The sequence below is a fragment of the Mauremys reevesii genome, linkage group 6 (assembly GCF_016161935.1).
Source record: "Mauremys reevesii isolate NIE-2019 linkage group 6, ASM1616193v1, whole genome shotgun sequence".
Classification (NCBI taxonomy): Eukaryota; Metazoa; Chordata; order Testudines; family Geoemydidae; genus Mauremys; species Mauremys reevesii.
The window spans coordinates 49,142,091-49,159,011 of record NC_052628.1 but is presented as its reverse complement, the minus strand read 5'-3'; the positions used below and the strand labels follow the sequence as shown (position 1 = coordinate 49,159,011).

The 16,921-nt window shown below is 38.7% G+C and overlaps 1 protein-coding gene across 7 annotated transcripts in view; it reads right to left on the bottom strand.

The window, feature by feature from the left end:
- ATG10 (autophagy related 10) overlaps nucleotides 1–16,921 on the bottom strand; it is a 129,842-nt gene that overhangs the window by 48,881 nt on the left and 64,040 nt on the right. For all 7 annotated transcript variants that reach the window (XR_005600790.1, XR_005600789.1, XR_005600788.1 and 4 more), the window contains exon 4: nucleotides 3,320–3,446. Coding sequence is in view for 2 of the 7 variants with exons in the window: in XM_039545653.1 (XP_039401587.1) it covers nucleotides 3,320–3,446 (127 nt within the window). In the remaining 5 variants the exon portion in view is untranslated. The remainder of the gene's footprint in view (nucleotides 1–3,319; nucleotides 3,447–16,921) is intronic.

Genomic DNA, 16,921 nt, shown 5'->3' with positions numbered 1-16,921 from the left:
TTGCAACCGACCATGAGGCTCTCAAAGCTACCATCCAAGAACAGCTGAGGATCTTAGTGGAAAAGTACCAGAAACAATTTCCTTAAGGTGCAGCCAGAGACTGACTGACTAACTCCATTCAAGATGGAATCTTATACAATAGGAGAAATGATGGATGTCATTATTCTAGAACAGTTTTTTTTAAATAGTGTGCCTGGGAGGGTGCAGACTTGGGTGTGTTGGCACCAGTCATTTTTATAACAGACAATGTAAGGAAGTGCTCATGAATATTGTAAAATATACAAAGTTATGTAGTCTGGTTGAACAGAGGAATTATTATTTCCTAGGCTGGCCTACAGGTCTAATGGCCGCGTAACACATTGCAGTGCAGAATCTGAGTTTGGGATTCCAGTTTAGCCCTTTCCTTTGGGAGCATGATGATCAAAGTCCCTAGAAGGGTTACAGCTTACATTTATCTCTTGCAACCCACTCTCGTTAATGTAAAGGGAGATACAGACAGGCTTCAATGGAAACCATGCACAGCCCACCTACTCCAGAGAATCCTAGCAATGCAGGATATTTGGGATGTAATATACCAAAAAGGGGAGAAATGAAGGATCCCAGGGAACCCCAGAGGAGACAAAATAATTTTCTAACAATGATTCTAACACAAGGGAAGTTCCAAAATAGTTCAAACACCAAGATTTTAGGTTTGTAAGACCAATTTTACATTTACATTTTTGCAAGTTAAAAATTAAATTAAAAAAGAGTGAACTGGCCTAATAACACGATCCTGTTTCCAGATTTAGGGTCCCTGTAGCCCTGGGCCTGGAGAACTTTGGACCACATAGGGGAGAGAGAGTCAGAAAGAATCTATATGCAATAATAACAATTTACAGAGTTGCCAAATTTCATATGTTGTAAGCAGATAAATAATGAATTTACAGAATATCAGGGTTGGAAAGGACCTCAGGAGGTCATCTAGTCCAACCGCCTGCCCAAAGCAGGACTAATCCCCAGACAGATTTTTGCCCCAGATCCCTAAATGGCCCCCTCAAGGATTGAACTCACAACCCTGGGTTTAGCAAGCCAATGCTCAAACCACTGAGCTGATGTAGGGCTGAGTGTGGAGTGTTCTCCCATCCACTCAGCAAACAGAAGAGCTGAACAGTAGTGGCTCTCAGAAGAAAAAGGGGCAAAAGGTTATCAAGGGAAGAATAGTAGCATCATAATGAAAAGGAAAAAGTGGGGACCAGGCAAGGCAAAGGAAAAGCTTGCTCAGATGTCTGTCATAAATAATGATCTGTATAGTCTGAAAAACGTCATATGGGGGGTTTTGGATAGCACCAGGCAGTAAGTAGATAATCTGTATCAAAGGAAGGATTTCCAATATCCAAAAAACTATGCAATACAGAATGAAAATAAGAGATTTAGTACTAATAGAATATTCTTCTGGGAAAAAAAGAGTTGGATGCCAGTATTTGTATCCTCCTCTCTTCAAGCCAGATACCAAAAGAAAAATGTTAATAAGGATATAAAGAGACTCCAGATAACTCCAGAAATTCTCAAAAAACCCATAATTTTCGACTGTGAAAGATTCCCAAGAAGTGTGTTAAAAACATAATTATACTTGTAGGAACAATTACAGTTCTGTACTGCAAGGGGAGCTATTGGCACATAATACTAAGATTGTGCATTAGCTCATCCATCAGCTTCTGTAATATCCACTTCCAGCTATAAGGAGTCATGTTTCAACACCTCCGATTCCCTGATGCTGACAAGCTAAACAACTTGTTTTGTCTCTGGGAGCTCTTCTCTGGTGATTAACTGCTTATAGTGAATACTAATTATATGAAAGTACAGTACTATAGAAATACTGTTTCCTCTACCTGCAGCATCACCATTCTTTTACACAGAGAAGGTATACTGTTAATTCAACTAAAACGAAGATGACATTTTTCAGCACCACAAATAAATTAATCAGCCTCTTACTATGTTATTTCGAGACAGAAAAAGTTACTGACTAGCAAGAGTTTCTTTATCCTTCTGCCTGCAAAACAAGTTTAATGACAGATTATTGCACATTTGTAAATGCTTGTAACAGTCCTAGGAATAAATTTGCAACATGAAGTGTATGAGAATTTGTGATCTGTTGGTGGTTACGGAGACTGAGCTGTATCCCCAATTCCCCAATTTGAACATTTACCCCAAATTATCAGTTCTTAGAAATTGCACCTCAGACTAAAATCTTTTCACCAGTGAGTCTGAGAATTTGTTTTTCAATTTTAAATCTAAAGTGCTTGTTAAAACGCTAACATTGCAAAATTAGAAGTGATTAAACAATAAGTCCATGAGTGATTAAATCTACCAAACACAGTCAAAGCAGCTTAAGCGACTTTTTAATTAAAAAGAAAAATATCACAGGCAACGTTCAGATGTCTTCATCAAGATAAAATTAGAAGATCATTCAAAACACAAAATCTGCTCATGCTGCCATGCAGGAGACCAAGTTTAGAAATGACCTCAAGATTCCAACTCCTCAGCCCCAAGTGCATTGTCTTTTGGAAGAGGAGAGAAGCACAGTCAGTGCTGCAGTATGATCCCTCTATGCTTGTTGATAAAGTAAGCATGACTAACAGTGGCTATGAAGGGAGACAGTGTGTTCCACTTTCCTGACAGGAGACAGAGTGAAATCACAGTGGCAGTAGTAACTGGGCAATGGGTGAAAAGATGTATAGATTAGGTAGAAAATAAATTATTTTATTGATTTCAGTCATTTTACGCAATGTTTTAAAACTGTTTCTTCCAGTGCAAACTGACTTTATGTTGGTTTTATGTTTAAAAGATTTGGTATCTTATAAAAACTGTTTAAATTAGAAAGAAAGACAGCATACAGACTGTTTTAAATGTAAATTTTGACCTAATCATTGTGGATCCAATTCAGCTCTGAAATAAGCAGGCACAACTCAGCTGAAGTCACTGCAGTAGAGCTTACTTATTCCATGGCTGAATTTGATGCTGTAGCTTTAAGTTCTTTGTATTCATTTAAAGAAATCAAAAAAGAAAAATGGCCAGCAGGTTTCGTCAACTATGGGCATGATGCCAGGAGTCTAAAGATCAGACTTCTCCAGGCTGAGATGATATCATCTACTCCAAGGTCCTGAGACTCACAGTGTCTGGAGTATCAGAAAATTTACTAGTGAACACCCCATCTCATATATTTTATATTAAACATGATTATTATTATACTGCCAGTTGAGTACAAAATCTGTTTCAAAGATTCCACTTCATCCCTGCATTTTTTTCTTTTACTATGTGTTTAATGTATAACAAGTCTTACCTAAAAAGCATGCCCTAAAGTACAGCACAGGTACTTCGTAGCTGCTGGAATACAAGACATGATACTCATAACGAATCACTTCTGATGTTGCACAGATTCCAGCTACTTGAGAATCATCCAGGGCTTCCTAAAACAACAAACATTAATACAGTACTTCAGTAAATTATGGGCTTACCCGTGAGGAGAAAATAAGGGCTACCGTTATAGTAATTAATTTAATAAATATAAGGAGCAGACATGAGAGGCATTGTCTCTTACTGAACACTCATCAGTTGAGTCCTGAGGAAATAGTAAGACCAGAAAGAAAAACACGAAAGCCCCAATTCTGCAAAGATTTACCTACATGCTTCGCTTCACACACCACGAGGACTGTGTATATAGTTAAACCCATGTGTAAGTCTTTGAAGGATTGTGGCCTTAATTAATCCAGATTGCTTTTATGAGACAATCAGACAACAAAGCAACTGTGGAAAATCTTTATCACAATACTTTTAGCAATATGTTGGCTACAGCAGCTACTTCCTTAGTTACCTGTTACTATTGAAGATCATCCTAGCAACTGAAGGTGAAGTTACAATAGATCCTTAAAGAATCTGCAGGTTTAAAACAAACAAAACAAAGTATTTCTTCACACAACGCACAGTCAACCTGTGGAACTCTTTGCCAGAGGATGTTGTTAAGGCCAAGACTATAACAGGGTTCAAAAAGAAGTAGATAAATTCATGGCGGATAGGTCCATCAATGGCTATTAGCCATGATGGGCAGTGATGATGTCCCTACCCTCTGTTTTTCAGAAGCTTGGAATGGGTGACAGGGGATGGATCACTTGATGATTACCTGTTCTGTTCATTCCCTCTGGACCACCTGGCATTGGCAAATGTCGGAAGACAGGATACTGGGCTAGATGAACCTTTGGTCTGACCCAATATAGCTGTTCTTATGTTCTTACTTGCCAAAGGATAATTCATTTTTTGCAGAAAATTCTGAGTTCCATTTTTAATAAGAGCTATTTTGCAAGAGGTTGTGTTGGTTAATAACACTTCTGAAGTTGAGACAATTTTTCCCCTCCTCTTACTATATGCTGCTAAAATCAACTTCAACTATAGATTGGGCTTCACCTCTTCTGTTTGTTCATAAGCAGAAGCATTCCGATACATTCCCAGGAGCTCCCAATTACCAGCTTACGTTTTGTATCTTCTTTTACCAATGTATGAACATAATTTTCAAAAGGTGCTGAGCACCCATAGTTCTTATTGACTTTACAACCAATTGCGAACGTTTCTCACTCTGAAAATAAGGCCATTACCGTTTTAACCCTATTAAATAAGCTAATTAGATATACTGGAACAAATTTTCCAAGAAGACAAAACTGAAATATCCACAAAATGCACGTGCACTTGCTGAGCCTTGAAAACCCTGAATTTGCATACACAAACCAACTGTATGCCCTAGAGGGTAGGTATACATGCACAAATATGGGCTTTGTGGGTGCACTAGTACCAACTAACTGTGAATATTTAGTTCTTTGCCCAAGCAAAATGCCAAAGACTGAAAAGGAACAATGAAGAAACAGCATTTTTTAACCCTCAAGTTGTTACAACACATAAGACAGTTAAAGCTATTTTGTATTTTTTCTTAGATCATTAACTCACCTTAATGCTTGCTCTGCCATGAATCAATCCATGAGGGAGATGCAAGAACTGACAAACTATAAGAGTAACCATAAAGAACATACTATGACTTTTTGGAAAGCCCACATAAATTGATTTCATCCAAATAGTATTTTAGACAATCAGGTGTTGCTGATAAACAAGTGTACAAGACTGTGACTAGAGGTCCCAGATTCTGGATAGCCACATACCAGTGTAGTTGGAAATAATGATAACACAATTTTAAACATTAAATTAAGATATTTAGAAAATCACACCAGTTGAAAGAACAAAAGAATTCTGGGAATAATGGCCAATTGCAGAAAGCTTGATCTTAGTTTACCAAAAAACAGACACCTAAAGCACTGAGCCTGGACATTAAAGGAAATCCTCTCTGTTGATCCAGCTTTTAAAATCTTAGGCAATGAGATATTAAAGACAATATGCCAGAAAGGACAACATTGATTACTGTTTTTGACTTTACCAACCAGATACAGATCTGTATGCTTTACCCAGTTCACATATAATAGACTAAGGACACAAGTTTTCCGTTCTTCTCTCATAGCAATCCCACTGATCAGATGTATTGGGAGCCAATACTATGTAAAAGATTTTTTGTGGAAGAAAGGTTGATATTACTTCTGCCTAGTAAACTGATCATTCTTTAAAATAGATATATCTTCTGGGCCAGCGCTTTGGTGAAGAACATAAATGGGAAAAGAGAAGAGAACAGAGGGCGGTGGCAGAAATTAAAAACAGCAACTAGGGATCAGCCCAAATCCCCTCAAACTTTGAGAACCTTTGGATTCAGATCTGAACCCAGATCCAAACTACATAACTTAAGACAATCTCTTCTTGAAGCAAAACTTAAAATGATTCTTTGTGAAGACATTAATGTTTAGTAGGTTTTTATATTATGGGTTTACATACTATTTGGCCATTAGATGATTACATACTATTTGGCCATTAGACCTTGCTCTGAAACAGGACTGGATAAGTGTGACTTATAGTGAAGTACTTGCTGAGTCACTTTCTTTTGTTGGCTGTGCTGTACTGTACCAATGATAGTTCCAGTGCTGATATACATTTTTTAATATTGTTCTTCCACCAAAACAGTCCTGTACATGCATGTACACTCTCGTGTGTGTGTCTGTGTGGAAAAACAATGAACATCACTTTAGTCATTAACATTATATTGATTTCTAATTTGGAATTATTTTTAAACTAGAATAAAAAAAAAGTCACTCTCTCTTTCACCCAAAAGCACATGGAGAAATAAATAACATCTTTACCAAAGAGCTACCTTCCTCAATGTGAGTTCAGCAGAAAAGGCCTCATGAATGTCCTGCTATCTTGGAAGTGGTGCATTAAGATATGAGCAGTCTGTTGCTAAATATTCTGCCTCTGGGGATTGCAGGGAGTTCAGGGTTTGAGCAACCTCTGCAGAAAAACCTTAATTTTCTGGAGATGAACTGGACTAGGGAATAGAACAATGAAAGAGTCAGAAGCTCTTTCTCATGACCCTGTTCCTCAAGAGGGAGGAGATGGACTACAAAAAATCTCCCTGGAGGATTCCTGGTGTTACTGGAGGGAAATTAGATTACGATATGCCTCTCTAGAGATCCTACTTCTCAAGAGACTAGAGCTATTTCATCGATCAGTGGCATCCCCAGAAGAGTCCGGACACCTCTGGAGGGTTAAGAACAGGAAAGAGCAGGTTGTACAAGCAGTCTTCTCCTGAAAAGCCTGATGTTTTATGGAACTGGAGGTTGACCATTTCATTCATGTTTTAGGGAGGTGGAGGTTGACCATTTCTCATTTTGTATTAACCTGTTTTTTGCTTTTAAATGATGGTTTGGGCTATGTCTGAAACAGGGAATTCAAAAGAATGCAAAGCTTAAGGAAGCTTTGGAAGACAAAAATTCTCCCTTCTTTATCCTGTAACAAGCTGGAATTTGGTCTAGTATATGAAGTGTCTGTTATTCAAAATATGATTTTTGATCATTCAGATCTCTTTGCATGCTATATATATAGTGACAAGTGGAAGCACTATTCTGGTCTGTATATATGCATGGACACTTGAATCCTTCTTAGAGCTATTTCTAATCCCTTTTCATTTGGGTAAACAGCAGTGGCAGGACTTGTTACATAAAAAGATACAGTACCAACATGTAATCCTGTACTTTATAGTCTCTAAGGATGATGCATAGAATTTAACATGGGAAAGTAAATTTTGGAGCCTACAAGCACTCAGAGTGTCTCTTTAGCTGGTGAGTTGAGCCTTTGCTAAAGTCATGTTCTAGAATAAAATGAACTGGGTCTCTTTAAGATGAACTTTAGAGCATTTAAGACCCTGTTCGAGACTCAACAGAACCCACAAAGACTAAGAGAATATTACATTGGCCCAACAGAAGATAAGTCTGAGGGGGTTTTAAACAAATGGCCATAGCTTTTTGCATAATCACTAACGCGCCATAAATAACAGACGGTATAACTAATACATAAAATAAAATCCAGTTATTTTCACATAAGTCATGTGATAGCCTATTTATAGGTTGTTCTTTAAATTTTTAATTTGTTCCTTTCCTTGCTATATATACTGCTGTCCTGCACTCTTTGAGCTGTTAACAGTACTTTATGTACTACGGTATTATGACAGCTACGATGCAACATAAATAATTTACTCTTGAGCATTGATAGGTCATAACATGCACAGTACCATTGCTCCAAAAATATTCCTGGAAATATAAATATAAAGAGGGTGAAGCTAGCTCTGTTGTTGAATTGATGGATTTTGTTTAGATACTCACGATGGCAAAAAGATTTATCTGTACAATGGATAAAATGCTAATGTTATTAAAGTGTTATTAAATAGGGATTTCTGGCTAAATTATAATTCCTAGAAAAATTACACAGCCACTTGATTTCTCAGTTCTTGTTTCTCCATAAGAATTTGCTTGCATGGCTGCCACACTGCAAGGGAAAACTGAATCCAGGATCGACTGACTGTTTCCTAAACAAATTGGGAAGTTGTCATCAGGAAGCATCTGTTACTTTATTACTCTCACGAAAAAGCATTCTTGTGCTATCATAACGGACTATTGAGCAGATGCTTTAAAGCACTATCCCCACAGCAATGTATGTATAATAAAAAAGATAAGCAGCTACAGCCTAATTAATGATATTGGTTCCTTTATAAATGCATTCTTACTCATTTTAATTGATCAAAAGTTGTCTTTGACATTTTAGTTCTCTCTTCTACCCAATATATTTGTTCTGTTCCTTTTAAATGATAAAATATTACATCAATAGATAAGAATTGATGTTGCACATCATTCTGAACGCAAAATAACACATTTCTTCTCTAACAAAAGATACTATTTTAGCCCTTTGTGAGGCAGAAGACAAGTTAAAGATCCTGGGGGGTGAAGAATTAACTTGTTTTTGACAGTATTTAATAAGAACTGTATCCATGAGGGGTAAGGCAGGTCATGTTGGGAGGACAGGCCTCAATGGGAAGGATAGGGAACAGAAGTTGATAGCATGAACTAGGAGGGAGACAAGAGTTACATGATCAAAAGGAATCAATGTCTTCCCCTCTCCCACCCACATACACAAAAAGAGTGTGAGCCTGCAATCCTTGTCCCACCAAAATTCCCTTTGAAATGCAGGATCAGAACTTTTTTGGGAGGAGAAGGGGGAGGAAGTGCAGTGATTTCACCAAGAGCAGGCTCATTTCTCCTTGTGATGAAGTTACTGTTGCCTATCCTCCTAATTCCCATGTTTGTCATCTCCCACTGGTGCCATGACCCCCATGACCTCCTGCTGTGGGTTAGCCACTTGGGAGGAAGCAGGGGAAAAGGTGACACATACAGAGTTACTGGTATTGTTAATTTAGTCATGAGAGGAAAGATGTACCAGTAAGCTAGGTTTTTTCAGTTGCTCGGAATGTGTTTGCTCTTGATATCTTACTGTTCTACGCTCTAACTCTGACAACAAATGAATAATGTTTGTGCTTCTTAATGTTTCTCCAACTCTGTGGTTCTCGTTTTTTCAAGTATACTCTGGGAAACAGAAATGCTCTCATTCTCCCACTCCACGCTTTCCCTTTGGCAAGTACACTGCTTAGTCCCACAAACATGTACAACTAACATAAAGACAGTATTAATCAGATAAGATTAAATAAACTTTAATGTGAAAGGTGCAGTTGCTTGGATAGATTGTATCAGGGATCTTGATTTCTTCCCCCTGCATGTTTTTTACATTTATTAATACTGAGTCTCCCTTTGTTGACTGCAATCCCATCTGTTCTAATCTCCCCAGGTCACTTTGCAGTTTGGCTTTGCCTCTCTGTATGTTTGCTGCTCTATGCAGAATCTCAAGGCTAACCCATCACAGACACTGAATTTATGGGCCTGATTCTCCCCTCGCTTACTATGGCGTAAATCAAAAGTGAAACTGGAAAAAAAATGAATGGAGTAACACTGTGTACAACTGAAGTGAGATCAGAATCCAACCACTTGACAGTAGCCTCCCCAAAACCCCAACAAGTATTTATGGCCTGAAAGACACACCAGATGACATCAGGAGAGAGTGTGCCTCCTGACACCTGATCAGGAGTTCTTCCCAGGCTGGATGATAACATGAAAGCTAGACAAATTGAATAATCTGTGCAGTTTGCAGAGCACAACTCTGAATTTCAGTTGTTGTTCAAGAAGTGACAAGTGGACCATCAAACTGAAGTTTGTTCATCACAATGATGAACAGTGAGAAAAAGACCAAGACTTCCCAGGGCTTCCAGCACACACACAGAGTAAGTTATTTTTATTTTCACACAGTAACAGGACTTCAGCTCTAGAAATGTCATGACAGCCACATAGAAGAAGATAGGCCCAGGTTCTTCAGAGGACTGCACATCTGCATGAGGTCACTGTCTCCACCTCTATTAAATATTCTATTATAATACCCAGAGGCCTTAATCAGACTTGGGGCTCCCTTTATGCCAGGTGCTGTACAAACACACACAGAAATGTTGTCACTACCCTGAAGAACTTACAATCTAAGATGATTGATGTACAAATGTGATTACCACATACATCCATTTTTACATACATACATTGCAAATGTTCTTTACTGGAAATAGATAAAGGAAATGTCAACTAGCCCCATATGCTTTCCAACATAGCCATCATTAATTGATTTCTTATAAGCTATGGGGCAGAGGTTGGTGACGTGAAGAGATCTGAAGGAGGAGAGTATAGTGGTTTTATGGATTACATTCATTGAGGAGATCCAGTCTCTGAAAGTGCCTGAGTGGCTATGGATCACCACTTCTATTTCTGTATCAAGCTTATATATCTTCCAAATCTGTTGGCCTGGTGAAGACCAAGTTAAACATGTATAAGATGCTACCATACCCATAACTGCTACTTAACACAAGCAAAAAAATTCCCCTTAAAAACAGTTTCTTACGCATTGTCACTAACTGCTAAATTCTCAGAATGATCACAGCTAGAAATGGATGAACCCTTTTGAACTCAACAGTTTCCTTGGAAAGTTACTAAGTTGCCACATAAACAATTCAAAAGTGAACTAATGTAGACAACCAATGGATACCTGTGGTCATACAGATTCTTCATAGTTCAGATCCCAAAGGAACAACCTTTTATTGCCTGTCAGCATTCTTGCTATAAGACTGTTAAAGAATCTAGTCATTATGAAAATGATTCACTTCCCTAGCAAAAGATAAATGGGGAAATAGAGAATGCAACTTTTTTTCCCATTCACAGCATACCAATAGGCAAAATCCAAGCATTCCATCCCCAAAGAATGCCATACATAAAGTTATAATAGTTTCTCATGCATTAACAATCATTTCTAATGGTTGGAAATTAAATTTGTCTTTTGATTGCTCTAAAACTGTTATCACAAGTGAAAAGCAGAATCTATTCAAGTGAAAGAAGCAACAGACCATGAAAATTTGCTGTACACCTAAATGTAGAGATTTCTTTCAAAATCTCTTTATTCTTTTTGTACTGTTATATTGAGGTAGAATTACAAATGTCTAGGATTTGTTGGGGTTTTTTTGTTTTTGTTTTATTTTTTGTTTGTTTTTTTTGCAAAAGCTGAACTAAAACTTTTCTTTAAAAAATATACAAAATTCCACTTAGTGCCTTAGATATATGAGCTTTACCATTTTAGGAATACAATGAGGTTATTGTATTTAATATTTTGGAATGTTAGTAATTTTAAATTTTTTTATAAACAGTACAATCAAAACACTATAATCATCAGCAATATGAAAGCATCATCCAAAGATTTATTAACATATGAGGACAAGTTGCAGATCTAGAGATAAAGATTCAGCACAGTTATTCAAGGTTCATAAAAGCAAACCAAATATATAACAAACACTGTAGTTATAACTGCAGTTAGTTCCAGTGACGATTTAATTAGAATAAAAACAAAACAGCACAAGAGTATGTGTTAAATTCTACATTACTGAATTTCTCCCATGAACAAACAAATATAAACCAGGTAATACACACTGACATATGCAATATTTTTCAGAAATGTCAGCAATTTACTGAAAACGGAAGCAAATGGGAGTTAAAAAGAGTAGTTAATTACCCTGCAGTAGCTGTGGTTCTTTGAGATGTTGTAGTCAGTGTAGCTCATACTCTAGGTGCATATGCGCCTCATGTGTTCAACATCAAAATCTTTTTTGAATACAGCATGCATCAGGGCCACGTATGTGTCCTCATAGTCATATAAAAGGCAGAGTGACCCTGACCCTCCCACAATTCCCTCACAATTTAAAGCCTGTGTTAGCTGAGGATTTTGAAAGAATGGATGGAGGATGAGTTGTGGATCCACACTCACTACATCTCAAAGAACCATAATTACTGTAGGGTAAGCACTACATCTCAAAGAACCATAATTACTGTAGGGTAAGCAATTGTTCTTTCTTCTCCAAGTATGTGTCAGTATGGATCCTAGTGTAGGGGATTGGCAGGTAGCATCCTCTTCAGGATGGTGGGCATGAGGTGTATCAGCTGCATCAGTTCAACAGAGTATGGAGTACAGCTCTCCCAAACTTTGCATCTGATCTGGCAGCCAAGCGAAGTGCACAAAGCTTGGCAAACTTTAAGAGGCTGCTCCCCATAGCAAACTTGCAGATTTTGGACACTGACATTTGGCACTACGCTGAGGATGCTACTAGAGTTCTGGTGCAATGAACCCTAACTGTCAGTGGGAAAGGAACATCAGCCAGTGGCAGCACAGTAAGATAAAATGTGTCATCCATTTTGAAAGTATTAAGGATTAAAGGGCTTGACATTTGTAGAGACCAGCTACAAATAGATGTGGAGACTGTCTGAAAGATTTGGTCCTGTCAATATCGTATTGAAGAACTCTGAATATGTCCAAAGTGTGCAGCTTCTTCTTTCTTTGCATAGAATATGGCTTTGGGAAGAACTCAGGTAAGCTGATTGATTCAAATGGAATTCCAAAATCACTTGGGGAGGAATTTTCCATGAGGTCGAGGTACCACTCAATCTCTATGAAACAAGGTATACAGAGGGTCTGCCATGATTACTTGGACCTTGCTGACTCTTCCGGTTGAAGTGAGGGTGACCAAAAATACCATAGAGTAAGATGGTAGATGGAGCAATCCAATCAGGACTCAAAGGGGACCCCATAAATCTGGGAAAGATGATGTTGAGGTCCTCTGCTGATGCAGGGTCTCTAAACAGTGGGTAAATATGCATAAGACCCTGTGTAATTTTAGATACTATTGGATAACAGAAGATCAAAAGTGAGTATTGGTGGATAATATGCAAATATTGCTGCCAGATGGATCTTAGTCAAACTGAATGAGAGTCCAGAGTGCATTAAGTGTAGCAAGTAGTCCAGAATCTTTGGTATCAGGGCCTTCACTGGGTCTAGACCATGTTGGGCTATCCAGATCGAGAACCTATTCCATTTAGGAAGAGCCAAGTTTTCCTCATGGACAATTTACAGAACCTTTCCATGGAACATAGCAAGCCAACATCCAGGCCATCAACTGCAGCAATCTTGGGTTTGGATGGAATACTTGACCTTGATCTTGCAACAGGGCTGATCAATGGTTGCATGGACATCTGCAGCAAGTCCACCAGCCAGAACTCTCTTGGCCAGTAGGAAGCTGTAAGACTGAGTGCCCCTGATCTCCTCTGTCTTTAGCAATCATGCTGGGAATCACTAGGAAGATGTAAAGAAGGCCCTGATTTCACTGTAGAAGGAAGGCATCTGGCAAAGATTCTGGGGTCATTAACATTGGGTATGAAATCACTGCATTTAGTAATGACCAGAGAGTGATGGATCTGTCTTGAGATAACTAAGCCCTTGCAGTGGTGAAATCTATCCTGTTATGAACTCTTATCATCTGCGAAGGGCTGAGAGACTGTTTCTTGTAGTTCACCAGCAAGCCCAACCAAGAGAACACAGGGTGAACCAGAGGCCTGATGTGATTTGCCTCCTGTCAGGCAGTCATCCAGATACAGGTAGACGTGGATGCCTTTCTTCCGCATGTGCACCTCCACCACAGTGAGGCATTTCAAAAAAACTCAGTGCCTTGAAAAACTCAGTGACTTGTCCCAATGTGCATCTCAGATTCTTCCATATCACCATCCCCCTCACCCACAGGAAGTACATGTCCTGTCAGTGGAGAGCCACAAACCAGTCCTGAGCTTGGAGGGATGGAATAATAGAGGCAAACACCACTATTCTGAATCTGAGATGATGTATGTATTTGTTTTGTCTCCTCAGATCTAGGAAAAGATTAAGACCTTTTTCTTCAGAGTGAGGAAATATTGGGATTAGAAACCTCTTCTGACCCTATACTCCTGTGGTATTCTTCTATGGTTCCTAGACAAAGTAATTAGGTTACTTCTGTTTCCATGAGAAGGGTCCTTGAAGAGGGACAGTGAAGTGAATTAAATGGTGCAGCCAGAGGTAGCAATGTCCAAGACCCATTGGTCTGCTGTAATGTCCACCCAGACCAAATGGAAGGGAGTGAGGTGGTTTCCAAAGGTCAACTCTACGGTGGTTTTAGCATGGCTCTCAACCATCTTGTTAAACCTACTGCTTCTGGCAGGGAGGTTGGTGCACAACAGAGGAAGGGGAGAATGGATGCCTCCTCAAATAGCAGAGTTGCCTTCTGGGTGGATACTCAGGCCAGCAACTGTGGGAGAAAGATGGTATTCTCAGTCTCTAAGGTGACTGGTACTTGAAGGGCCTGCAGTACTAGTGGTGCAGTATAAATGCTCAAGGATCTGAATGTCGCTCTGGAATCAGAGCAGGAAGGAACGGCAGATTGTGCAAGGGGCAACAACATGGGCTTCATCGAGGAAGTAAAGGCACACTGGTGTTTGTCGTTCACAGAGAAGGAGTGTGGACATGAAGCACAGGTTTGGGGGGTTTTTTAAGCTGACTTGTCAGGACATAATCCTTAGGCTGGGAGATCTCACCAACAGGGGAAGAAGTCCAAAAGGAAATCTATCTACGTAGAACACTAACACTACAAAAAACAAGAAAAAAATTACCATCTACAGCTATATACACAAGAAAGAATGGACAACCAACTCTCTTAACAAGGCTAAGAACAGGGAGGAACAGGAGTTCCTACCCGGGCCATGCGGCGGTAAGAGGGAACTGGGGCAGCATTGACCCGCATGACCTCTTATAGTCTTGACTGCGCACATGAGGGCGACGCACAACGCATGTGCGGGTCAACAGATGCTGCTACAGAACTGTTCTGGCCCCAGCACATGGCACATGTGCACACCCATATTTGGAATATAGGGACCATCACTCAAAGAACAAGAATTATTATCCTTGCATTGAGAATTTCAGCAGCGACCCAATTCTGGTCCCACTGAATTCAATGGAAAAATTCACACTGAAATCAGAGGGAGCAGAGATGGCACTTAGACTCCTTTCATTTTATGCAAAAAAAATGTAGATCCTCTTAAACGTCTCAGGCAAAAAGCTATGTTAAGATGGAGTTAAGACAGAGTATGTATCAGTAATTTAAGGGGGAAAAGCATCACAGGGATGATGTAAATTACAAATCCAGGAAATTTAGAGTTAAGGCTACATTTAAAAGAAATTGATGCTAAGAGGAGGAGAGGCAGGCAGAGCCCAGTCCTAATATCTTTGTGCTATAAAGAGTCCCTTTGCACTCTTCTGTCAGTGCTCCCACAACATACAGTGAAGCATAGGCAGCAGTGATATGAGAAGCCTTTCAAGTATTGATGCCCAACCTAGTATGCAGCCTTGGAATTTTTAAGGAACAGTGAGAGTTGGGCCAAACTACCAGTGAGACCAACAGTCTTTCATACCATTGACTCATTACAATCAACAAAATTGTTGCATGCTAATTCTATGTAGAGGAAGGGTGGTGATTGGTTGACTTACCTCTCATGACACAATGGCCCCATTTACGAGTTAGCTGTGCTATTGATCTGAGCCTGTTGGTAGCCTATATAATCACAGCAATTAGAAAAATAAAAACCTTAACTCTTTGTAATGAAGCTAATCTAATTTATTCAAGTATAGCCTATGCACAAGATTTCAATTAATTCTAACTATATGGAAAGTTTGAAATGTGTGTGTTAATCTCTTATTTAGATCATTTGAGACAAAAACAAGGAACCAACACAGATGCTCAGTTTCTTAAAGGACTCCATTGTAATTATTTTAACTAATAAACCAAATATTTACTTATAAATTCTCAGAAAATTCATTCTCAACTCAAAGGGTAAGTGCTTTAAGTTTAGGGGGAATATACACTGTATTTTTCACAGAATCATAGAAATGTAGGACTGGAAGAGTCCAGACCCCTGTGCTGAGGCACGACAAAGTAAACCTAAATCATCCCTGATTGGTATTTGTCCAACCTGTTATTTAAAAAAATTAAGTTGATTTGGCATTATTTGTTCTTGGCAAATCCATGGGAGTTATTCCTTATAACCCTATTATTCTCTAAATGCTTAATTGTTTAATTATTTGTTTTAGTATTCTTCCAAGTATGAAAGTTAGGCTGAATGGGCTATAATTCTCTGGTTCCTCTTCATTCCCTATTTTAAAGATAGGTATTATGTTTACCATTCTTCGGTCCTCTTGGACCTCACTTGTCCTCTGAGTTCTCAAAGCTAATTGTTAACAGTTATGAGATTGCTTCAGCTAGTTCCTTAAATACTCTATGGTCAATTTCATCAGGCCCCATCAACTTCAATATATCTAACTTATTAAAGTATTCGTTAATCTGTGCTTTCCTTATTTTGGCTTGGTTCCTTCCTCCTTGCTGTTAATATTAATTGTGTTGAGTATCTGGACACCATTAACCTTTTACAGAAGACTGAAGCAAAATAGGCATTGTACACCTCAGCCTTCTTGATGTCCTCAGTTATTAGCTATCCTTCCCCACTAAGTAAAGGACCTGCACTTTCCTTTGTCTTTCTCTTGTTCCTAATGTATTTAAAGAACCTCCTCTTTTTATCTTTTATGTTCCTTGCTAGTTGTAACACATTTTGTGCCTTAGCCTTTCTGATTTTGTCCCTACATGTCTGTACTATTCTTTTGTACTCCTCCTTAGCAATCTGTCCATGTTTCCACTTTTTGTAGGATTCCTTCTTGATTTTCAGGTCATTAAAAGAGCTTCCTATCTTTCCTTCATATTGGGATAGTTTTCAGTTGTGCCTTTAATATTGTTTCTTTGAAACTGCCAGCTCTCCTGAACGCCTTTATTCCTTAGATTTTTTTGCCTTGTGACCTTACCTACCAGTTTTCTGAGTCCGTTAAAGTCTGTTTTTTTGAAGTCTGTTGTCCTTATTCTGTTGCTCTCATTCCTTCCTTTCCTTGAAATAAGGAAATCCATTTCAGGATCACTTTCATCCAAATTGCCTTCATC